The following is a 23,994-nucleotide window of genomic DNA, read 5'->3' on the forward strand; positions in this document are numbered from 1 at the left end:
ACGGTATATTCTGAACATGAGACGGTATATTTTGGTATATTTCTGATGGTTTGAAGGTATATTTTAACGATAAATCCGCGGTCCCACTGCTAGCGTTTGTTTTCGTTTTCTAAAAATCGCCCGATCGCCAACGCAATAAATAGCAGCAGCTGCTAAACGAGTTAATTTGGAAATTGAATCGCCTTCGCCATGGGTAATGCGAGCGGTAAACGGGAGTCGGACAATATGTACACCTCCGAGGAGATGCGGATGCTGGAGTCTGCTTACAAGAATGCATCTGGCGGCGCCCTGGAGAGGCTGACATCAGACCGACTTGTTGTAAGTTGAAGGATATACTATATGATCAATGTGTGTTTGTGTGCCGTGTGACACGTGTCCGGGGTCAAAAAAATCAATGTAAATTCGAAGCAGATGCGGAACTGCATGCTGCAGCTGTGGTCACGGTCAAAGGGTCAAGGTTTTCAAGCAGAGTGCACTTCTTTTGAGCCTCGGAGTCATGAGGATGCACCACCTGCCCCGCTGCATGACAAAGGAAAATGTGTGCGGTTAGTGCTTATCAGCAGTTTTCAATTGATAATTCCACTACTATCAAACCGAACGTGAACGAGCCTCATAATTTGTCTAATTTGTTTGCTGAGCGCTTGACGCTCGGTGCTGTGTGTTTGCTTTTTGCTTTGTTGAATTTGCTTGCTAACGAATCACGAACTAATCGTGATTTTGATGGAAGGGGTCCCCCAATTAGGGCGGCATGAAAATTGAATTAAAAATAAACAATATTAACCCATTTCGTGGGCCCCAACAGAATCAAAAATTGCCCTTCTCTTGCGAGAGCTCAAGCACTTGGCGACTCAGCGTTTCTCAGACCTTGAAAGAATGTGCTGACAGCAGCACTAAAATTATGTTTATAAAGAGTATCCCCAATGCGCACTTCCTTTGTTTATAGTGGTTATTCATGAATATTGTTTATTATGAAAACAGGAAACATGGTCTCAGACCATCGAACGATCATTGGCCGAGAGTACGGCTCAGTTTTTGTTTATACCGACGAAGCCCGGCCAGCAAACCGTCAATATACCGCTGAAAAAGTTCGCCGAACCCTACTACATCATGGAGCGTGGTACCATGGATCAGAAAATGCACATGTTGTTATGCTCACTGGCACGAAATGGAGCCGACACCTTCAATGTCAAGCAATTGGAGCAGGTAAGAACTGAATTGGAAACTCAATAGAGCTCGAACTATGTAAACTCTTGATTCTTCTTTCAGTATTTGTACTCGGTTATAAAGAGCTACGTGCATTTGGAGACCACTGCAAAGGGTTCCAGCATCAAGGACTGGCAGGATCTGGGCTTCCTTACCACAGAGCGTTCAGCTTGCTCTCTAGCGAAGGGTCTGATGAGGAATATGGGCAAAGAGCTCGAGCATAGTATGCATAGTGAAGCACTGGAACGTTGGCTGCATGTCACACCGCAGTTCCTGCTGATGTGGCGTGAGGTTTTCGTTCAACTGTATTCTCGTCATGGCGGCAGCAAGCGTCATATTATCAAGGAAGTGGAAATTCCTATTCTCCCAGAGCTATGTGGTATGGCAACACGAAAAATCCTCCTGTTATCTCTTTAACTTTAATTATTCTCCCAATTTGTAGATGCCCCTGCCCATAGTCAGTATCGCCCCATCATCGAACTGCCGCACGTCTTGTACATTAACGCTCAATTAACCCGCGAGCTGCGCCACAAATGGCGTTTTCTATTCTCATCGAAAATCCATGGCGAGAGCTTTTCCACCATGCTGGGGAAAATCGTCGACCAGGGACCCACGTTGTTTTTCATCGAAGACGAGGATCAATACATCTTTGGGGGCTATGCGTCCCAATCTTGGTCTCTGAAGCCACAATTCTGTGGCGACGATAGCTCATTGCTTTTTACATTAAGCCCCGCCATGCGGTGCTTTTCGGCCACTGGGTACAATGATCATTATCAGTATCTGAATTTGAATCAGCAGACAATGCCCAATGGCTTGGTGAGTCATGCCTATATATAATTGATTGATTGCCCTTCTAATTACCGGTTTTTTTGTGTTTTTTTTGCGTGAGCAGGGAATGGGTGGACAGTTCGAATTCTGGGGACTGTGGATTGACTGCATGTTTGGCGATGGACAAAGTGTGGAAAGCTGTTCCACATATCGAGATTATGTGCAGTTGAGGTAAGGATATACCGTAATAAGGAGAGTGTCTATAAATCACCAAATACTCTTGTATTTAAAGCAAACGAAAGCAATTTAAAATACGCAATATGGAGGTATGGGCCGTGGGCGATTTACCCGTCAAAGGCGAGGATGGAGAAGGAGGCGGTGATGGTCAGGTTAGTCATATGAAATACTCAAATATTATCTGAACTAATGATTGATATATGGTGAATCCTTTACAGAAACGCTCAATCTTAGATAGCAATCTGGAAGATCGTGCTATGCTGGAAATTGCCGGCAAGACAATGCATTCAGATGGTCTACGTGAACCCGGTATGGATGATTGATATTATCTGAAAATTATCCAAATCCAAGCTTGGTTTTATCATGTTCAAGAATTTATGAGACCATGCCCGTTTTGGGTGTGATGTTAAAATTTTTAATTCAATTTACTTTAGCATTATCGAATGTCCCCTATCAAAAAAAAAAAAAAACAAAAATCGATCACACAAAACAAAAGAGTCCTGCGAACAAAAGAGTATTTGTTCAATCCATTCCTATAAACGTTTTGTTTAGCTATATATACAATGTATAATGGATATAGTTTATGTATGTAATACTGAGAGTATTGTTGTTGCGTTTTAGACCTTAAAAGTGAGAATACGAAATCATTTACAACAAAAATTCATAAGCAATGTTAGTTTGTCGAATTATTCTTTTATCCTGCGTCAATAAAATGCAAATGTGTTTGCTGAATTCAATTTATTGCTAAAAACCTTCAAACTAGAATATATTTTGGACAAAATGGACAAAAATGGTATTAAACCATTAAGACACATACCAAGGGATACTCTTGGGAGTTAACAATGTTAAGAAAACTATGTTTTAGTTATGTTTTAAGTTACATTTAAGTTCTACATGAAATCCACTGTGAGAGCACTCCACTCAATGTGTAAAGTGTGCATATCTGCTATCTGGTGGGACTTGGAGCTGGTTCTTGAAGTAGTACTATGTTTATATGTCCACCGCATATCCGGATAGGGTCACTCCTGGTGCAATCTCCTCTTCAACATAGGAGCCCGCCTGCTCGAAGGACCTTGCATTGCTGTTCTCAAAGCTGCGACCCACACTGGAGGAGCTCTGGTTCAAAGGAGGAGCCCGCTGCTGGCCAAAGTTGCGGGCTGCCCCATAGTTGCCCGCCGAGGTTTTATAGCCCCCCTCATCTTCGAAGCGGCGTCCAGTGGAGCGTAGTTTGGGTGCCTGGAATGTGTGCTGCTGATCCCCGGCGTCCGACCCCCGGCGATTGTTAAAGTCATAGGTGCTGGTCTCTGAGCCCCTTGGATAGTTTGTCTTGCGCAGCATGGCCTTGAAGTTGAATGGAGGATCCTCGGAGTTCTGCAAAGGGCATATGCGTGGAGTTTAAGTCAAAGATAATATAAGTGTGGGACACACTTACGTCTCCGTCGTTGCGTGCCATGTTCTGGAGCTCTCTTATGGGATCTGAAGGTGGATACGAGGAGCGTTGCTGATAGTTCCTTTGAGGCTGTTGACTGGGATTATTTCGATAGTAGTTGTTGGATGAAGGCATCGGTGGCGGCGGCGGTGGCGCCGCGTAGCCCTTGAGGGAATTACGACGGGATCCTGAGCGGCCCCAGTTGGGATTGCTGCTGCTGTTGTAGTTGTTATAGGCATTGTTGTAAGCATTCATGTTTTGTTGCACTTGGTTTCTAAAAAAAACGAGAACACATAGGTGCTTAAAATGCCGTCTCTAATTGCTTAAATGATTTTTAAATCAACGGACAGACGGACATAACAAGATGTGGTACGTGGTATATATCGGAATCTTACCTTCTTAACTGCTGTGGATCTCTAAAGAACCCCTGATTGTATATATTATCGCTTTCGCCCATACGATCCCAATTGGTCTGGCAAGCCTGTTCTTTCTTATAAGCATTGTAGGTCATGGCACACGAAGTCATCGAAGGATTGCGCTGTAGAGGACTATCCCAGGCTTCATCATCTTCCAGATTTTGCACCAGCAACTGATTGGGAAACGTTTGACGAGATATAGAATTGGCCGGATCCACCATGTACTGTGTGTCATAGAAGGGTATCTGATCCAGGCGGAATGGCATCTTCTTCATCGGAACAGGAAGGGGTCCCAGCTGCGAGGAGTTTACCTCCCGCATATTAATGCGCTCGAAGGGCACCGACCGGGTGCATTTGTTCAGCCCACCGACCATCCGTTGGTTGTAAATATGTACCTAAAAGGCAAAAGGATAAACAAGGATAATCTATCGATCAATAGTTGGGGAATAAGTAGATCAGATCATTACCTGTTGTGAGAGATTGACAAAGTCCTGGAAGCGGGCCGCTCTGTAGTGCAGCAGGACCTGAAAGATGGACTTCTCTCGCCATTTCTTGGCATAGGGTCGAATAAAGTCGGCGGTGTTCTCGTTCCGTTGGCCCGTCTTCTCATTGACCAGCGGCGGCAGACGGACCCGGTCACGGAACCCGCGATACGCTGTAGGAATACACAGAACAAACAGAGTAACCCATTAAACAACAACAGCAACAAAAGAGGGTCAGAGGGAGAAGTCACCTTAATTTAATTAAATTTTCATTTCTTTTCTATGCAGCACTTATAATTCATCTCTACGTGGCATGGCGCGGCGTCGCTGCTAAGTGTTATGTCTCGGAGAAAGAAACCTTTAAGCCGATTGGTTGCATCAGGCACGGAATGGGGTGGCAGCATACGACACCACTAAGCGGCTTAGGTATTGCGGTAGAGAGACCACCGAACACCATCTACCACCACCAGTTCGAACTTCTACGTATATTCTTGATTACTTTTGTTATTTCTTTTTAGTTTGAGATTTTATTGGTAGTAGTACGAGTAGTATGTGTAGTAGTATTATTGATCGAGTGCTACACTTCGATACGAATATAGTGATATAATGGTACGAGTACGAGTACGAGTACGAGTACGTGTATATATGTAGTACTTATTATGGATTCTCTTCTTCGGCCGATGCCTGCTCTATTTTTGATATTCGCACTGCCGCCAGAGCCTCGTCCATGCGCGTCTCGAGGAACATTTCCTCGGCCTCCGATGGCGTCTCACTTATGTCGATATGCTCCTCATCGAATTCCTTAAGTTTATCAACTTGAGTTTTTTTACCTTTTTGTATTTTGGCAGCCGCCAAATCGGAATGCTCCTGACCCTTTTTGCCCACTATTTAAGGGAGAGATATGATTAGGTTTTTTAAGGGAAGTTTTCAAGGAAGTTTTTGACGAAAACTTACATTTAAAGACCTTGCCACCTTTGACACGTTTTCGGGCTAAAAGTGCCCGCATCATGGACTGCACTTTGATGACTTTCTTCACTTGAAGCTCGTAATTTCTGAGGATCGTTTCAAGGATTAAAAGATGTCTCAGAGTAACGATTTAGGTTAGGATCCTACCTGGCTAAGAACTCATCGTTGTAGTAGCGCAAAAAGACTTTGGACTTGCCCAAGGCCCAACCCTCCATCTTGAGACGTAAAAATAAGAGACGACAATTCTCTTTTGTCATTTCCACAGGCTCGTCAAAGTCAAAGGCTAGGAATTGATAGCTAAAAGGGATACATCATAGAATCAAGTAAGTGAAGAGCTACTCAGGGTTCTACTCACCGTCTGAGGAACTCATCGAAGCCCAGTCGAGAGCTGTAGCCCTTTTGCCGGGCAATGACCGTGTCCAGGACACCCAGAGCCTTCATCTGTTGCTGCACCACGTCCGAGTGGAACGCACGCGGCTTGTACTCCAAATCAGCTCGTATGCAACGGACGAAGTGCACGCCGAGACTGGCATTTTGGCTTAGCATTTTGAGCAGAGTCAGGCAGGTGAAGCGGAAATTGGCCGACAGAGTACGTAAATTGTTGACCTGGGAGATGCATCCAGCACTCAAAGTGTTGAGGGCCTAATTGAGAGGGATTTATAGACCTTAAGGACTGAAGTTTGCAGGGCTTAAGACTCACGTAGGACCTGCGTTCAGTTTCATCCTTATGCTGGACAGCCTCAAAAGGCATTGTCAGATTGCCAGCCTTCGTCAGTTGATTGGTGAACATGAGCATTATGCTCTCGTCCAGCGAAGAGCGGAACGTCTCAATCATTTCCGGGGGGACAAAGTCGCGGTTGATGTCCGTGAAGGAGCGAGTATCATAGATGATGCGGCCCGTATAATGAGCAACGGATATCTCAGTGGCAGTGTGCTTCTTCACAAACTGGCTGTGTTTCTCCGAAACGCGATCTATTCAGAAATTCAGAGCTTACATGTATAAGTAACGAAAATACCTCGTGGGGACTCACCCATAATCAAGTCCTGATCCTGGCAGGAGCGTGAGGCATCATCAATGATGTAGAAGAGACCATCTGGCTTGGTTAGCAGATTATCCAAAGCGGTCTTGTTATCGTAGAAGTTCAAGTTAATGGTGTCTATATCCTCGGCCTCCATTTCGAGCATTTCGCTAATGAAAATGCGTTGGTTGTAGTGATATTGCATCTGTTCGTTCAGAGTGTTGATCATTAGCTGCTCCATGCCATTCCGATTGAAGCACTCAAAGCCGAACATATCATGGATAATGATGGCGTTTGTGTCGCCACTAGGGAAAGAGGTTCGATCAAGTTTTATTCGTATTGGGGGGTTAATTATGGGTTCTGTATGACTTACAAGACAGCTCTTGGAAACGACATGTTCATGTTAATCCTGTTGATAATAAAGTCCACAAATCGGGAGTAGATGGTGCTGGCCACAGCATCGCGTGCATCGCGAGCCTCCTCTGCGGTGTACTGCCGTCTTTCGGCCACACCTCCCTTGACCATTATGAAGTTTGTTAAGGACCACATGAATTTCTTCTCATCCACCCTCAAGAGCTCGGCAATACGCGATACTATATCCGTGTTCTCGACTTCGGCGTACTTGCCGGACTGTCGGAAGCGAATGTTTCCAATGTTTAAGATGGCAGCCAGCACCTTTCGCACAGTCTCCAGCTGCTTGTGGTTAAAGTCCAGATCCCTGAGAATGTTCTCGAACTCACGGTAGTGCTCCACATTACCCTCGGGATCGTCGCGACGATACTTGATCTTGGTTGGGGGAGCATCTGGTGGCACGCGGAGATAGCGATAGTTGCGGTCCGCTTTCAAATTGTAGTCCTTCAGCTGATTCTGCTGGTTGATGAAGTCATAGAAATAGTAGAAAATGTGGAAATTGTGCTGGGTGCCGTCACACGTGGCCACTCGCAGCTTCTCCAGCATATACATATTGAATACCGCTCCACTCATCTTTCCGGTCTTGCCGAAAGTCAGACAATACTGCAGGACACAGCGGGTGGAGTCATTGTTGACGGGAGTGCCGGCATTGACCATCATCAGGATGGCCTTAATGGAGGTCTCCACGCGCCCAGTGGCACCCCGATTGCCAGCCCCAAGATAGCACAGATGCTTGATCAGCAGACGGGCGTTGGTCGACTTGCCCGAGTAGCTCTCCCCAGAAAGGACAATGTGCTGGGGCTCGCGATGATGGAGCATATCCTGGTAGGCAATATCGGCCACGGAGAAGATATGGGGTTGGTTCTCCGAGCGAGACTTGAATCGGTATTTGGCATGGAACTGCAGAGGTCACAGAATTCATAGAATTTGAAGGTGAAATATAGGAGATATGAGATTGCACTCACCTCCGGAGGGAATTCGCTTTGGATCTCATTCGAATTCAGGGACAGCAGGATATCTCCAATAAAACTATAGGATTCACCAGTCATCATGCGATTTAGCAGCGAATCAATGATGCTCTCATCCACGGGGTTTTCCAGGGCTGCCAAATCTTCAGGATACATGCGTTCCGGCTTCCCATCGAAGCGCTTGATATAGCCGCGATCCACAAATAGTTCCGGCTCCTTGTACAGGCTCTTCACATCCCGCGAAAGCTCCAGCATCTCTGCAAGATCCGACTGCATCTCCTGCTCGTTCTCAATGAGCTCCGTGAGGAATGGATGCTCTACCATCTCGACCATCATGGGGCGATTCTCGGCACTCTTCTCCAGACACTCGGCAATAAAGTCATTGATCTGCTGGGACCAATTCGTGGGTCGCATCAGTGTCGGCGGTGGATTCCGCACGATCTGGAACATGGCTCGAGTGGGATGCATGTCAGCAAACGGGGGCTTTCCATCGGCCAACTCAATGGTGGTGATACCCAGGGCCCAGACATCTGCCCGAACGGTGATATCGGGCTCGCGGGACTCCATGGCAGCCACCACTTCGGGGGCCATCCAACACGGCGAACCAATGCAGGTGCCTCGCTTCCCCAAAGTCGAATCCACTTGACGGGACAGACCGAAGTCGCAGAGCTTCACCCGTCCATTTTTCGTGAGCAAAATGTTGTCGCCACGGATGTCCCGATGCAGGACATGATTGCGATTCAGCTCGATGGCTGCCCGACACGTCTCCCGGATGATGTAGGCGATGTGCTCCTCTCTCATCCTACGGTCCAGTTTGAGGAGCTTATTAACCATATCTACGGCTGTTCCTCCAGAACAGTACTGTAAGGATCATATTTAGTAGGGATTTTTGAGTTTTGATTTGTTCAGTTTTCTTATGCCGGACTTACCTCCAAAACGAACCAAATCTCATCAGGACCATTCGGCTTCGATAGCTTGTACACGCCATAGAACTCCGGGAGATTGGGGTGGGCACAATAGTCGCGCAGAGTACGATACTCCTCCTCGATGGACACCTGATGCTCTTCATCGTAGTGCTGTATCTTTAATGCCACCAGACGATCGGTCTCCAATTCCTTGGCCCGAAATACTTTGGCATTGACACCCTGGGCTATTTCTTCATAGATCTCGAACTTATCGGTTGGATCCGGCAATTGCGAATACGGTAAATACATCCTGACTGTCCTATCAGTTCTTTAAATTGTTGCAGAAGTATTCTGTGGGTGTGTTAATTGGTTTATTCTTTGGAGGTACATAAAGAGATTAGGTTTTGGGGTTCCGTGTCTGCATTGTCAGGGCTTCGTTCGGTTGCGAAAGAACTGAAGAATGAACTGGGTTGGAAAAGGGTTTGTTAATGGGTTTGAAGGTATCTGTAGAGAAAGGAATTCGAAATGACATCTGATGGTTTGGACTTAAGGACTTCCACTTTAATTGGAGCTACAAGAACTGTGTCCAAAGGATACCAAAAATCTTGTTATAAAGGAGAAGGACCTTAAATGAGAGAGGAACTAAAATTGAAGAGTTTTTGTTAAGATGTCCTCGAGTCCTTCTTCGTTTCACTTCACTTGGAATTAGTTAATGTTTAACTTCATCAAACGACTCTCTCTAAGAGAACATTTTCAATACTTTTCAACTTTTCAACACTCATCACATAATCCTTGATCCTTTAGGACAGACCTTTGATTTTGCCAGTGTTTCCAGAACTTTGATGATGGTTTCCAATTTGATTTCCGAACCGACCGCACGCATGCAGCACGTATCGCTGCCGTTAGCCAACTAAAGGCTGGCCAAATGCAATCGTTGGTTTTTTACTAGGGGTCTCTTCCCAGCCCAAGGAAGGAAGCCCCTCAATATCAATGGGCAGTAGCCACAGCCAACACGGTACGGTGGTGGGCAAAAGCACCTTGGGCAACTATTTAGTCGACTAATTCAATTAGCATTGCCGACATTCACGTGCAGACCAAAACAAAAGGGAAAAAAGGAAAAACCTGGGGAGTGAAAATGATAGGCATGTAAGTAGAATGGAAAACCGATTGAAACTCAGCTGATTGACAGACTAATTATGCATCTTATTATTTGTATTTACAAAATATATTTATATTTCATTTTATCATTTTATATATGTTTCAATATGTCTTGAGATTGCTAAACTAATCATTGAATTTACACATTTCAATTATCGTTTTTTGTTTTCTGTTTTCTGCTTTTTATGGTGGCCCTATAACATATTTTTATTGTTTAATACTGATTTGTGTTAAGTGTTTTTTGTTTAGATTGAAGAAAAGTCTTTTCTTATGTGTGTGATGATCCCTCTGGAGGCATTCCCTTACTCTGCCTCTTCGCTGACCGCTGGGATCGCTGGGATAGCTGATCGATCTCCTTCTCAATTGCATATACTAATCCACTCCTCCACGTGGCATTCCTCGCACTCCACACTACAGCACCATTGAAATTTACAGTGACAGCGCTCGGCCCGTCGCTCGATGATTTGACTGTGGCCACGCCCACAGCAGAGGGAGGCGCACCCATCGCTGGTTGTCGTATTTCGATTGCATTTGCGACCCACTGTGCCTGGAATGGGATGAAAGTAGAGCACGTTAGAAGGTAAATTGAAGTGCGGCGGGAGTTCAGGACGGGTTCAGGGCAGACCTTGGCAACGCATTGTCTCGAAGTGAACTCTTCCTGAATAAACAATGAACTTAAATCTGGGTATGCTATATGTTTTTAATTAAGAAAAAGTTGATATCACATGGGTGTTACAGCTTTCATTGTGATTTGATTAAGTGGCAGCTGCGCCGACAGCCTGCTGCCTGACTATTAAAAAACCATAAATAAACTATTAAACTAAGGCCTATAAACAAAGTATCATAATTGTTGGACGATAATTGCCAACGTTAATTGCCATCATTTGCCTAGACACGACACGACGTGGCACACGGGGCACATGAATCAAAACGCCCGATGGGCTGGAGCCAGAGCCACAGCCACAGCCGGAGCTCGGACGACGATTAATTATAAATTTGCGTCGTAATTAACACTTTTAAACTGTTTCCCCGGTACTGCCTCCAGCGGCCTCCACATCTCGCTCGGTCTTTGATAATTTGCAAATGTGTCAACAGCAAAAATGGCCAACAAAAATTGCAAGTGGCAGTTAGATGTTAGATGTCGATGTGGACGTGCCGTGCCGTGCCGAGCCCCAAAACCCGAGCCAGATCTCAACAGATCAGCGCTGATCCGAGTTGATCCGAGATGGAGCTAAAGCTGAAGCTGAAGCTGATGCTGGGGCTGCTGTGCGCATGGGTCGCAGCATTTGTTGTTGCTGAGTTATGTGGCATGTTTTGGTAGCCCGTTTATAAATCGTTTTTGCTTTTTTGTTGCATTTGCTGCTGCTGCTGCGGTTGCTGTTAATTTGCATTTGTGATTTATTTATTAGAGCCAAATCAAATTTATCGCTCGAGTCGTATCTATAAATCATTTTTAATTAGTTGAACCAAATTTCACGACAAGAAAACTGCAAATTAACCAATTAGGTAATGCCGGGGTGTACAGCAGCAATGCAGGGAGTGCGGGTAATAGGGCTATTAGTAGAACAGAAGATGCATATTAGAGCCCTGCATTAATCCACAGTATTCTCAAGATCATAGTTATACACAGGCATGCGCCTCTTTAATACTTTTGATCTCTTTCTATATCTGCTTCGCCGTACGAAGCAAATTCCTCGTTTATTTCTCGTTCTCTCGTCCAGAAAATAAAAAGCAGAGTGAGCGAGAAGAAAAACCGAATTTTTCGGATCTGACACAGTAAAAAACCGATTCTAACTGACTGAAGGAAGCGGGACCCGACTCCCACTCTCTAATATGGAATCTCATGGGAATTAATGTAAAATGTGAACAAATGATACAGTAGGCATACAAACTCACCCTGTATATCTGCGCCCAGATCGCGCTCACAAAAGTTGGGCGAGCGCTGATAGTAGAAGAGCGATGTCTCCAGTTTGCGTGCCATTCGCGCCGCATTTTTATCAGCGTTCGGCTGGCGCGTGCCACGCTCCGAGCCATCCTCGTGCCGCCTTGCCTCGTGATCGCCCACCAGACCACCGCCATCGAGCGTGCCAGACGCATCGACGGCATCCATATCCGAGGATGAGGAGCCGGAACTGCTGCCACTATTTGACTTTTTGTTGCGGGCCCGCTTCAAGACGACAATGGGCTCGCCGTTGCCGAGATTCGACTGATCCACGAGTATGGCCTTGCGGAACTGATGCTTCAAGACCTTGCCGACGACGTGAAAGTCGGGGGCGGACTTCCAGCAGGTCTTCAGCTGACAGCTCCCGGACATGCCATGGCACTTGCAGCGGAATTCCATGTTGTTCGAAACGGCCTGCAGATATGGTTCATAAAAAGAGATAATTAGAGAAACAGAAATTGGATGACGGATAGCCACTCACCACTCTGCCCGCATGATTGTTGTGCAGATTGATCTTCGACTGAATATCGCCTGCCTTCTCGCGACAGTCCAGGAAGAGCTTGGAGTACTCCACACCAAAATCCATGTTGTGGGAGCAACCACCCCACTTCCAGCGGCTGGCGATCTTCGAGCGCTCGTACTTCTTCTCCTCCTCGGGCGTTAGAATCTGATTGGTTTCCAAGTACTGCAAGAACTGCTTCTTCTCCTTGTCCAGCGACTGGCGGAGGTTCTTGTTGAGGGTCTTCCTATTGATGGTCGGATCACAGCCGCAGGACATCAAACGGCCTTGACTGCAGGCCCTCGCCACGCTGTGTGCCACCCCGGCAGCCGAAATGGCAAAAGCAAACGCGCTCTCCCTGTAGCCTAAAAGGAAAGAAATGTTTCTTGAGATGGGTAGAGGATGCTGGTAGAGGTGTGCTTTTACCCCTGGGGAATCATTGGGGAAACTATTGCAATTTATGCGGTGTTATTTTTAACGCTGCATTTCGAAGCAGCACATTCGAACGCTGCGCCGCGCTCCGGTGGCCGCTCTGGGAATTTCAGCGGCATTTCGACTTTGACATGGTCTGGACAAGCGTTCAACCAGGCCACAGCACCGCCACACCATCACACCACCACACAAGATCTTTTTAATGATCGTACGGCAGTGCAGTGTGCCACACCCACAAGAGAGAGGGAGGGAGATATGATATTTGAAATGCCTTATGCAGCAATAGCAACAGCAGCTGTCAAATGGCTGTCAAAAAGTTGACGTTAATCATGGCCGACATGGCCATGAGTGGCCCCAAAGTTGGCAACATTTGTCAAACGATTGACATGCAAATTGTCAGCGCCACTTTGCATAAAACCAAACTCAATTCAATCCGAGATCAGAAACCAGAAAACAGAAACCAGGGATCAGATCGGCCACTAGCGACGAGAGCGACAGTACATATGTCAATGTGACAGGCTTGCATCATTCTCCTTGTTTCGCCGCTCCTCAGCTGTCAAACAATCAGTCAGTCAAGCCGGCCAGTCCGTCACTCAGGATGCGCACGAATGCAAATGTCAATGTTGTGACAAGTTGTCGTACCAATACCCATCCGGCGACGAATCCAGCGATCCAGCGATCCATCGATCGATCCAAACTGCAATCGAAGGTGCAAGTGCAATGGGAAATTGTGTGTGTGTGTGTAGCGCGCATTTGATTGACGATTAAGACGCCATCAATCAATGCATCAGTGCAAACAGTAGCCTCTCCAAAAGCCCACCTTAGCTCTACTCTACTCTTCTCTTCTCATCTCTCCTCTGCGGATCTCAGCCAACTTGTGATTGCTGATCGCTGATCGCTGATCTCGGACTTGATTTATGCACGCTTTGTCTTGCCCCTCGTCGAGCCATTTGCAAATCCAAATCACATCATTGCCAACAGTTACATTTGACAATGCCTTGGGGTCTGTGGCTCTCTCTCCCTCTCTCTCTCTCTCTGTCTCTCTTCTCTCGCATAAATTGGCCCCCAAACCGATCGAGGAGAGGCTTGACTGGACGCTGGACTGGAATGGAGTGGCTTGGCTTGGCCTGGCTTGGCTTGGCGACCTGTCTCTGTGCTCAGGTCTACAGTCTACAGAGTACCCTGTCTCCAATGTCTCGTTGTCTCCCGTGTGTTGCAATCCCAAGTAATTGTTTGCGACATACGTCGCTCGCTTGTTGTCACATACAGAGGGAAAACGAAAGAGAGAGGGAGATCGAGAGAGAGCGAGAAGCTCAAAGATAAAGGTCGATCGTCGATCCTTTTACTACTTTTGTGCCGGGGCCCCAGCTTCAGTTGATTGACAATAATGCATGGTAGCAGCAGCAGCAGCAGCCTCAACAGCGAAAAAGAAAAGATCAGCGATCTGCAACGACGATCTCTCAACGATCGACGATCGACGAGTTCCATAAGTTATAGTAGATATGTATGCAAAATAGTTGACCTGTCCGTGCGCCGTTTCGATTGTCAGTCATTGTGCGACTCGACTCGACTTGGCGACTCGGCGACTTGATTTGTTTCGTTTCACTTGGTTTGCTCCGACCCGACCGACCGATCGCTGGCCCGATCCGATCTCTGTCCATCGATCCCTGACTTTGTGGCTGCCTTTTGTGCCCTTATAAGTCGTTCCCGTCGTACCTCGTCGTCGTCGTCGTCGTCGTCGTCGTTGCACGCGTTGCTGTTGCCTGTCAATATTGACTCTCGTTATGTGCAGTTCCTTCCTTATTTAATGGACGCACGAAACGGGCGGGTTGACAAACGGACACTGGACAGTGGACAGTGGACAGTGGACAGTAGACAGTGGACACTGGACATTGGACAGTGGGACAGACGGGACGTACGATCCTCAGACATGTCGGTGACATAAGCTTGGGTTTACCATATTCGATATTGGATGAAGGCTAGTCGAGAGTTACTTGGAAGTGCTGCTGGTGTGGCATGCATTTGGAGATTTATGGTTTGGCATTGTTTTGTGGCAATGTTGTTAACTTTAACCTGCGCGATTCTGTCTGGCATTTGGACCGATCATGATGGCCCACTCAAGATTGCGGCGGCGGCAACGGCAGCCCCAAACAGCCCCAAATGCAAATAATATGCACAGAATTTGCTGTAATGGAAGTATTTGCCCACAAATGAAGCACCACTAAGCAAAAGATTCCTGAGCCTCCAACATAATCACATCACCGGCCTGGCCCAACAACGACAATGACAATGTTGGGACCGGGACTGGGACTGGTACTGCGAATGGGATTGAGGATTGTGCATCCGTATTCGATCCGCTCCCATGGCTGTCTTCCAGCCCCCATTCGTTTGTCTCTCGTTCGTTCCCCTGTACGTTGTCAGCGGCTGCGGCAGCATCCGTCAACGGAGATAACAATTTTTTAAATTGAAATTGAATGAAGTGGTTTGCTTACAATATAATTTATACGATGAATGCAAATAAATTACGCCGGACTTTACTGCCAGACCGAAACGAGATGAGCACCGGCTTGTCCTCGTACCCGTTCCCGTTCCCGTTCCGAGCCTGTCCTCTAGCCTTTCCCTTTTACTTCAGAAGTCTCTTCCGAGGCTCCTGTTTGCTGTTTGCTCTTGTCCGAATGTCGCATTGAAATTTGTGAGAAATCTCTTGAGCAACGTCGGCTATACACTCGTACTCGTACTCGTACTCGTATATCGTTTGCATCTGGATTGCAATGCCGCCATTTTGAGCATTTCCATTGTGTTTTCCTTTCCTTCTGCTCCTCTTTTTTTTTGTGGAATTTTTACAGCAATCGTATGATGCATAATTTAACTAATGAAGCATTCTGCTTAGGGACTGGAAAACATTCGCATAGAAGTGGTATAAAGATATGGACTAAGTCTTAGAATTTGTTGTAAGTTTTAGAGGCTTTGATAATACAGTTTGGGGTTTATTATTTACTTTGTATATGAATTTCTATGAAGCTTTGCTTGATTCTCTGCTTTAAAAAAAAATGAAGTGAAGCATTAGGTTTCTTTCAGCTTCAGTTTGCCAGATATTCAGAAGAACTGGTCAAATTCCAGATAACGGATAGCAAACCTTTAGCTGTACCCCTTGCTACCCATATCAAGCGGCACAGTACTCTGGCATGAGTCATAACAGAAGTCAGTTAGAAAAGTTGCGCGGAAAAGCAGAAATCTTGCAACTTTACACAAAACAAGGGATCGGCGCCTGTGATCAGAGTTACCGCTACTTGTTGTTTGGCCAACAAAAGAGGCTTAGAATGCGGCAAGCTCTTTGTAGATGCACACTGGTGAGTGTGTGAGATCTATCCGTCATAAGGCACACGCCGCGTAGGCATCAAGGCATCAGAGGTTGCTAGCCCAGTCACTTGTAACACAATGCCTCGAGGACAGATTAAGATATCAAAGTCAAAGTTCGTATCGCCGCCGTTTCAGATGCACCGGGCTGTGACAAAACGATGGACCCCAGTACCAGTACCACTACTAGATGCAGTACCAGTTGCAGTCGCCGTTGCAGTCGCAGTCAACACTCCTACTGGAAAAACATAGAAATTTGATCTAGTCCGGTATCGCTGATGGGGGGCATTAGAAACTATAGATGCTCCTGCTGTGGCTTTTATGCCATGTCGTGTCTAATAATGCGACGGTTAATAGCTTTGGACATTGTCTGCTTGACCAAACGTCTCCGCTATGGGCAATTTTAATTAGACTCTTTGCCTAGCGGCGGTTTGCGTGTGGGCCGCCAATGTGTCCTCCACCCTCCACTCTCCACCCTCCACTCGACTCTGGGCTAAAATCAACCGCAAAACCAGTTGACAGTTGGCGGAGTCGACTTTGGCCATAAAGCGATTTTGTTTGCGTGAAAGCTGAGCCACGCTTACTGCACATTTTAGTGTCAGCTTAATGGCTTGTGGCCATGGCTACCACTGTACCACTGTACTACCAATGTAGGCGGGGCAGCCTGAACCTGGGAACCTACCTTTCTTCAGCAGATTGGAGGCATGCGGATTGCGGCTCTTTGTGCTCAGCGATGAGCAGTTCCAGCGATGCCATTGAAACTGTTGAGGAAGAGAGAGATTGTAAGGAAAATATATGAGAATTTTAATGGTACTCTATTTAAGTGAATCTTGAAAGTATGCTATAGAGAATTTTAACGAGATCTGTATCTGCTGTACCTGTATTTGACATTCACGTATGGCCATATCGAGTCCTTCGAGTGCGGCTGCTGTCACATCACTCGCCTTGTAGCAGAGCTCCACTTGATCCTTGGTGAGACCAGGCACTGAACGGCAGGTGGCACGACCGTCGGGTAAGCCATAGAGCCTACAAGCGATCAAAATAAATTAAGTTATGTCAAAAGAAGTTTAAGTCTTTATTGATATTATTTGATAGCTTTCACATCGCTAAAGAATTTCCTTCCCAGAGTGAGAATTCTAGCAGACTCACAGGAATTCATCGCCAAAAGAATTTTCTTTCGAGATATAGTGAGATATCTTTTAGCCTCCCAAGCATTTCCTTTCTAGATACATTTGAAGCTCTTTAAATCGCCCAAGGAATCGCTGAGAATTTAAATTCCAATCAAAATTTAATTACAGCCACCGCAGTTGGCAATTAAACTCGAAAAACTGAGACCAACGAAATTTCGGAAACAGTAATTAACCTTGAGTTTCTGGCACATAAACCGCAGACAAGAAAAAACCTCAAAATACTCGAGAGTAGAGTAATTTAATTTTATTTCATTTTGGTTTCTCTAGATTTGAAATTAAATTTGCTTTTATTTGCAAGCAGATTTAATCGAGAAACACGAACCGAACCCAAAGACAAAGACAGACAGTAGCTAAATATAATTTCTGTTACTGTTGGCAAGCTGTCATAAATCTTGTCAAATCGCTGGACGATGAATCACTGCCTCATCAGTCGAGAAGAAGTTTCCAAAAATGGTTAAGGTTCTTTGATCTGAAATAGACCAAGGGGATGGGATGTTGGGGTGTACTGTTTGCCAAGAACTTATTCCCAGGTCTCTGGGTCTGAACCCATTTAAGAGCGCGGCATGGCATTCAAGGTCAGATTGGGTTGAGTTGAGGTGTTCAGATCTTGGGCCAGAGATACAGATACGGGTTTTTGTGGTGTGGTGTGGAGTGTTGTGTTTGAGTGAGTGCCAGTTGACGTTGAACAACTTCATCGGGTCTGTGGCAGTCACTATGGTTGTGGCTATGACTGGGCTGGGATCTCAGACCATTGCCACATCGCACATTGCATCGCATCGCATCGCGTTGATCTACGACACGCAGCTTTTTTTTTTTGTTTTTTGGTCGGGGAGGAATACCGGGCGTATACGTGATGCTCGATGGCGTCTGCCTTCTTCTTCGTTTGTAAATGTATGTATTTTCTTAATGCCTAAACTACCTCGTCCGCCTGCCCGCACCACACTCCTACCAGGGGTTAATTGTGGCACGTCGCATGTAAGACCGAAACACTGCCTCAAATGTAGAAACGTGCCATTTTCACACACGTCCTCCAGCAGTCCGGACTCCGGAGAGTAAGATTTAGAGATCCTCATCAGCATTGGGCATCATTTGTATGCCATTCACGGCCCGGGAGCGGGAGTAGCTGCAGCCGTTGTCTGGCCAGCAGATGGCAAAGATTCGCAGAGCAGGTTCATTTGTAATTTACGAAAATGTTGTCGCTAAAAAGTTTTTTGTTTTTATTTTTTGCAATTTGGGTAAGCCTTGGAGATGCATGCAATGACTGCAAGCTGCTTGCTATGGCACTTCAGTACTTTGCACTGCTTATAGACTGCACTGCTTATATACGGCTTGCTTTCAATTTCTCCAATATATTTGCACACTCCTATCTTTCCTCTCTCCACAGCCAATGCTATTATCATCATCTGCTAATCAAGCAAACAAAACTGCAATTTATAAGAGTAAAAGAAATATCAACAGGGTAAAAACGAGATGATAAAAAAAGGAAATACAGGCAAAATGCATTTTAATTGGCTGACGTTTCTGAGATACGAATATACTACTCGTATGCAATGCTGGGCATTGGCATTCGCCCGTCTACCGGCCAGACATCTCTCCCGATAAAGAATTTAAACTGATGCACATTTTGTTAACAGCTTTATAAAGCATATGGCTTTTAGTTACCATTGGCAATGCCAATGCCAATGCCATTTGCCGACTTCAATAAAACTGATAAGCAACACAGCAACACAAAGTGAATGAAGCGAGCCGCCGACCCAGCCGCCGGTCAGACCCAGAGCGTCTCTGAGTCATGCATTTCATCCATTCGACAATCCAGTTCCCAGAGTTCCACAGATCCTGTGAGCCAGCGGTCTGGAGTTTGCGTATTTCACGCGATGCGATAGCAATGCAATTGATTCGCTTATAAAATTTATCGATCTGTGCTGAGCTTGTTCCCCGCCAAAGACGTTATCAGGGCCAAAGTGTTGGGGCCAAGATAAAAGCCGGCATTGGCAAACTTTAAATTTCATTTTGATTTTCATAACTTGAACAACTTTTGCCGCTGCCGCTGCAGTCCTTTCTCACGCTCGCGAGTTCTATTGAAATGCCATAAAAAGATTGAGGCTTTAATAGGCGCCGCCAGAGTAGACCTAACTCTTTCGTCTGTGGTTCTACACTCTCGGACTTCGAACTTCGGAGTCTGGTCTGTCAAACGGTAGCCCATGCATAAATCAAGGATTTTTGTTATTTCGGTTTATGCCTTCACCGAACTATATACAGACATGGCCAATAGCCATAGACCTAAGCCCCAGTTAGGCAAAACAATGTTTCCCAAATACATACAGATTCACACACACGCACACACAGCGAAAGATGCAGATACAGACAGATACAGAGATTGAAGCATTTCAGACTGGGTAGATAACTTTTGTGGAGACATTCCTCAGCAGTCCGTTCGAAGAGGGGTTCAGCGAGCAGCAGGGAAGGGGCTTCTGGCGACCACAGCAACAGCTAGGAATGTCTTTGATCCAATCCGACTAAACAGGGTGACCTGGCATGGCAGCAGGCTGAAAGTCGAAATATTTCATCTCCATGCCTCCCCACCCCAAAAAGAGCTTTAAAGTAATTAAATAAAATTATCGCATATTTTTAAGCAACAAAATGTATTTCTAACGAAAGTCAAATGATTCATTAGGCAGCTGCATGAAGATTTTCTATTCCAAATATTTGTTTTTAATTTAAATTACACTTCTTTGCTATTAGATATTAATCGAATATGATCGTTCGCGTTTTTAAAAGCTTTTTTCCCAATAAATTGTATGAAACGTGTAACAATAATCTGGCAAGTGAAGTGTGCATGGTGTAATATTGGTTAGCTTTTGTGCGAGAGGGGGGGGCCGATTCGATCGGCTCTCAAGCCTATCGATGTTTCTTATGCGATATATACTATTGATATCTCCCACACAGTGTATCGATAACGCGCGCTTTGTTTACATTCTAATTACGGGCATTATTACTTCTTATTGTTAATATTTTAGTGCTACAATGTGTATAAATCTGTGTGCTGTGCAGGAACATGGCTCTTTCGTTGCTGAAGAGACTGCGAAAGTAGCAGCGGGTCGGGCTGCGCATACGCCAGCAGTGTGTTGGATGGAGGCTGGAGGACACTTGAACGTGTGAAATCCTGGCTGTGGAATGAGCCGGTGCATGCGGCTGTGTGTGGATGCACATGCACCCAATTAAGTTGCAACTGCAGTGGCCTGAGGTGGCAAGAGGCGTGGCAGCTTGACAATTCATTTGCATTTCAAACGGGCAAATTGCGGTGCACCAACACCTGACTCGTGCTCTGCGCTGCCCTGCTTTTTGTGTGTGTGTGTGTGTCTGCGCCTCATTATGCGTTGCAATTATGACGTTGCAACTACAAGGAGGTGGATGACGATGCCAACGAATTGCAGGCTGCACTTCAGCTTCAGCGTGCATTTTTACTGTCTCGAGTTGACTGCATCTCTGCGCTGCAACGTTCTTTCGTTGCATCTCTGCGCTGCAACGTTCACTGCGCCGTTGTCAACAAGCAGTGCAAAAAGTATGTTGACAACCCCATGCAACAACAGCAACAACAAGAAGAACACGAGTAACGAGATTAACAAGCTGCAACTACTAGGCGAGTCAACCAGTCAGGCAGGCAGGCAGGCAGGCGGCGGTCCGGACTCCAGCGACAGACATCGCCCTGCTCCGCTCCGCTTCGCCTGACTGACTGCGCACTGAGTATAGAGCTGAGGCCCAGGACTGAGACACGGATTGACAGCGGCCCAGGCGCATTATAAAACTTGAGTACCAGGGACCACCCTGCAATTGAAATCAGCTCAATTGTGTGTAGGCCCCCATGGCCCCATACTAGTGCAAGTACAGAGGGGGCACACGATCCACAGCCAGAGCCAGAGTCCAATCATCTACTGCGGATTGAGTAGTCTACGGGAGCCTTTGGCAAGCTTATTGTTCGCTGCTTGAGCGTTCCAAAATGGCGTTTGCTGCTGGGAGTCCGGACTAACGCGTAAGTTGCCATTTTTGTTATGTTTATGGTAAGTTTTACAACCGATTTTATTCGAATGTATGCGATTACTTTCTCGTGAATGTGCGATTACAAGGTTTGAATTAATTTTGTTTCTGGAAAACCGATTAGTAGTGCCTTTAAACCTATTTCCAAAAGGCATTTGGTTGACACTAAGTAATAGATTAGGGCAGATTTATGATAATTAATTCCTAAACAAATAAATCTATATAGTCGCTCTTGTATATTATGAGAATTAGTAGAGATATTTCGCAAGTATTTATATTAATACCTGCACAATTATTGGCCATCCTCCTCGTTTCTAATGGTGTATGATTTGTTCGTGATGTAAATGCTTGTTTAAACACTGTTAAAGTTCTTATACGAGCTGTGTACCAAACAATTGCTCATTTACTCTGCTAAAATTGTCCATCCCATAGCGGAGAATCGTGTGTGAAGGCGCAGACACCATGACCGCAACAATCTCATTTTAATCAAGTACAATTAGGTAAGCTTAATTTCCCAAACCTATCACTAGATCAATATTAATTATGCCAGCACCTTACACTGACAGCTGTTTCTCTCGCCCTCAGACTACGGACGGACGCAGCGACAGCCTCTTCAGCAATTGATTAATTTGTTGTCGCTGCAACAGCAACATTAACCCCTAGTCTCTGATTGTTGTTGCTGTTGGTGGAGCTTGTCGTTTAATTAATTAACTCGCCACCAAACCAAACCACCAGCAGCAGCACCAGCACCAGCGCCATCACCAGCTCCAGCAACATACGATATAACATGAGGGTAATGAGCTTGACTTGAAGTTAATTTGTTGACAGGCTATTTACACTCGGGAGCTTTGCTTTACATACTCGTAAATTGTGATGGATTCGGGCTTAGGTGAGAGCGGCTCTATCTACAAGATACTAGATACTTCGTACTTACCAGCGTGTGCAGCAGGCCAAGATAATCACAACAATTAAATGCAAATTGCAATGACGCGTTGCGGGTTGTGTGGCAACCACGATGGTGTTTGTGCTGCTGCCGCTGCTGCTGTTGGTATTTCCTGCTTCTTGATGCTCTTGTCGCTGCTGCTGTTGCTGCTGCTTCTGGTGGTGGTGGCGGCCTCTGATTGTTGCTTCTTGCCACACAGTCATCGCTCGGCTTTGATTTGCATAAATTTTCATACAATTGTAGCCAAATGTTTAATTGTACAACATTTTTGTTAATCAATTTATCACTGCTCTCAATTGCTGTTTTTTCTGTTGCTGTTGTCGTTCTTCGGGTTGCTGTTGGGGCGGCTGATGTATTCGTTTGCTGAGGCCAGGCATCAGGAAACATTTTGTTGAGCACATTTGAATTATCTTGACAATTTCCTTATGTCGTTTTTCTATTGGGTTTTTACATTTTTATTTTAATTATTTGCTTGCAATTGTTGGACATTTATTTTCTGCGAGAAGTCGGTAGGAAACTAAATTTTTATTAATATTAAAAATAGCTGAAATTATCAGTTAATTTGAAAATGGTTTGTTTTTTGTGTTTAAGAGATTTTTCACTTATCGTTTTGTTATTCACAAAAAATGTATTTTATCAAAAGTCTCATCAAACTTTTTCTTGTTTTCTGCGTTTTCGATCGTTTGAGAGTTTAAACTATTTTCACTGGCTTCAAAATAGCTTTATGGGTGAGCAGTACACACATTCTTCCTTAGAGGGTTTCATGAATCTTTTTTTAATTTATTTAATTTTTATTTTTCACACTTTTTTCAACAGATCATGTGAATTGGCACTTCTCCATAGACCTTTGGAGACTGACCATTCACCGATCTGCTTGGTCTTGCCTTTGCCTTTGGCTCTGGCTTTCAACTTTGAGCTCCGCTCTCTGGCTACTGGACGGCTGGCAAAATCGTTTTCTCGTAATCTTTGTCGTTACATTCGTTATTTTTCTTTTTTTTTTGTTTATTTTCTATTTTGTTCATTTACAATCGTTTTCTGGTGGGTAACGAGAGGAGACTGGGCTTGTCCGATTGGCCTGTAATACAAGTTTTGGATTCTTGTTGGTTTTGCTTTATAGTTTTATAGCCCCTCATCCACTTCTTTTTTTATCCGCTTCTGTTTCTGGGTGGTTTGCTTTAGGTCGATTCGAGTTGCGGTTTTTGTTAGAGGAGTTATTTCTTGGTGTGTGGCACATGACCTGCGAATGGCGGGTTTTATTTTGATTTGATTGGTTTTTTAGTTTTTGGGAATTTAGCTGGAGGGGTTGTCCATCAGTAAGTCAAAAATTAAACCTAAAAATTAATTAAATTTGGAAGTACTTGGAATTGAAAGTTCAGACAAGTCTTCACTTAAATTCTTTATAAATTTTAATATTTAATTTTCGTGGACTTTGGCAAACTTTTGCCTTAAACTGGCTTTATGAAATACTTTGGGTTATTATTTAAGTTTTTTTATGCTATATTTTGTGATGATTTCAATGATGATTTATTTATAGAAACTTTTGAGAATCTTCATTAATTGAACGTTTATTTGTTTCCATATTTGCTATAAATAAAACATTAATTTTATTGAGTGAAATATTTTTAGAAATTCTT

At 45.0% G+C, this 23,994-nt stretch overlaps 3 protein-coding genes across 4 annotated transcripts; 1 reads left to right on the forward strand and 2 right to left on the reverse strand.

Annotated features, from left to right (window-relative positions):
• Positions 1-79: 79 nt before the first annotated feature.
• On the forward strand, positions 80-2,959 carry LOC4817042 (MTOR-associated protein MEAK7). Its single transcript, XM_001356357.4, has 7 exons — positions 80-318; positions 979-1,203; positions 1,267-1,582; positions 1,646-2,019; positions 2,096-2,202; positions 2,264-2,360; positions 2,427-2,959. The coding sequence occupies exons 1-7, from the start codon at positions 190-192 to the stop codon at positions 2,529-2,531; spliced, it is 1,353 nt and encodes a 450-aa protein (XP_001356393.1). The 5' UTR covers positions 80-189; the 3' UTR covers positions 2,532-2,959.
• A 47-nt stretch (positions 2,960-3,006) lies between these two features.
• On the reverse strand, positions 3,007-9,772 carry ninaC (STKc_myosinIII_N_like and MYSc_Myo21 domain-containing protein ninaC). 2 transcript variants are annotated; one of them, XM_001356358.4, is made up of 14 exons: positions 9,616-9,772; positions 8,829-9,155; positions 7,897-8,760; positions 6,894-7,831; positions 6,533-6,825; positions 6,202-6,473; positions 5,857-6,143; positions 5,649-5,798; positions 5,490-5,587; positions 5,366-5,419; positions 4,521-4,708; positions 4,033-4,448; positions 3,641-3,911; positions 3,199-3,579 (listed from the first exon to the last, which is right to left on the reverse strand). In XM_001356358.4, the coding sequence occupies exons 2-14, from the start codon at positions 9,111-9,113 to the stop codon at positions 3,199-3,201; spliced, it is 4,497 nt and encodes a 1,498-aa protein (XP_001356394.2). In that variant the 5' UTR covers positions 9,114-9,155; positions 9,616-9,772. The 2 variants fall into 2 exon arrangements, with proteins under 2 accessions (XP_033236933.1, XP_001356394.2); XM_033381042.1 differs by lacking the exon at positions 9,616-9,772 and having other exon boundaries at positions 3,007-3,579; positions 8,829-9,113.
• Positions 9,773-10,044: 272 nt separating this feature from the next.
• On the reverse strand, positions 10,045-22,882 carry Wnt10 (Wnt oncogene analog 10). Its single transcript, XM_001356359.4, has 6 exons — positions 22,352-22,882; positions 17,071-17,218; positions 16,875-16,953; positions 12,386-12,768; positions 11,859-12,318; positions 10,045-10,509 (listed from the first exon to the last, which is right to left on the reverse strand). Exons 1-6 carry the CDS (start codon positions 22,591-22,593, stop codon positions 10,322-10,324), a joined length of 1,500 nt encoding a protein of 499 aa, XP_001356395.4. The 5' UTR covers positions 22,594-22,882; the 3' UTR covers positions 10,045-10,321.
• Positions 22,883-23,994: the final 1,112 nt, after the last annotated feature.

This window comes from Drosophila pseudoobscura, chromosome 4, assembly GCF_009870125.1.
Source record: "Drosophila pseudoobscura strain MV-25-SWS-2005 chromosome 4, UCI_Dpse_MV25, whole genome shotgun sequence".
In the NCBI taxonomy this organism is placed as follows: Eukaryota; Metazoa; Arthropoda; class Insecta; order Diptera; family Drosophilidae; genus Drosophila; species Drosophila pseudoobscura.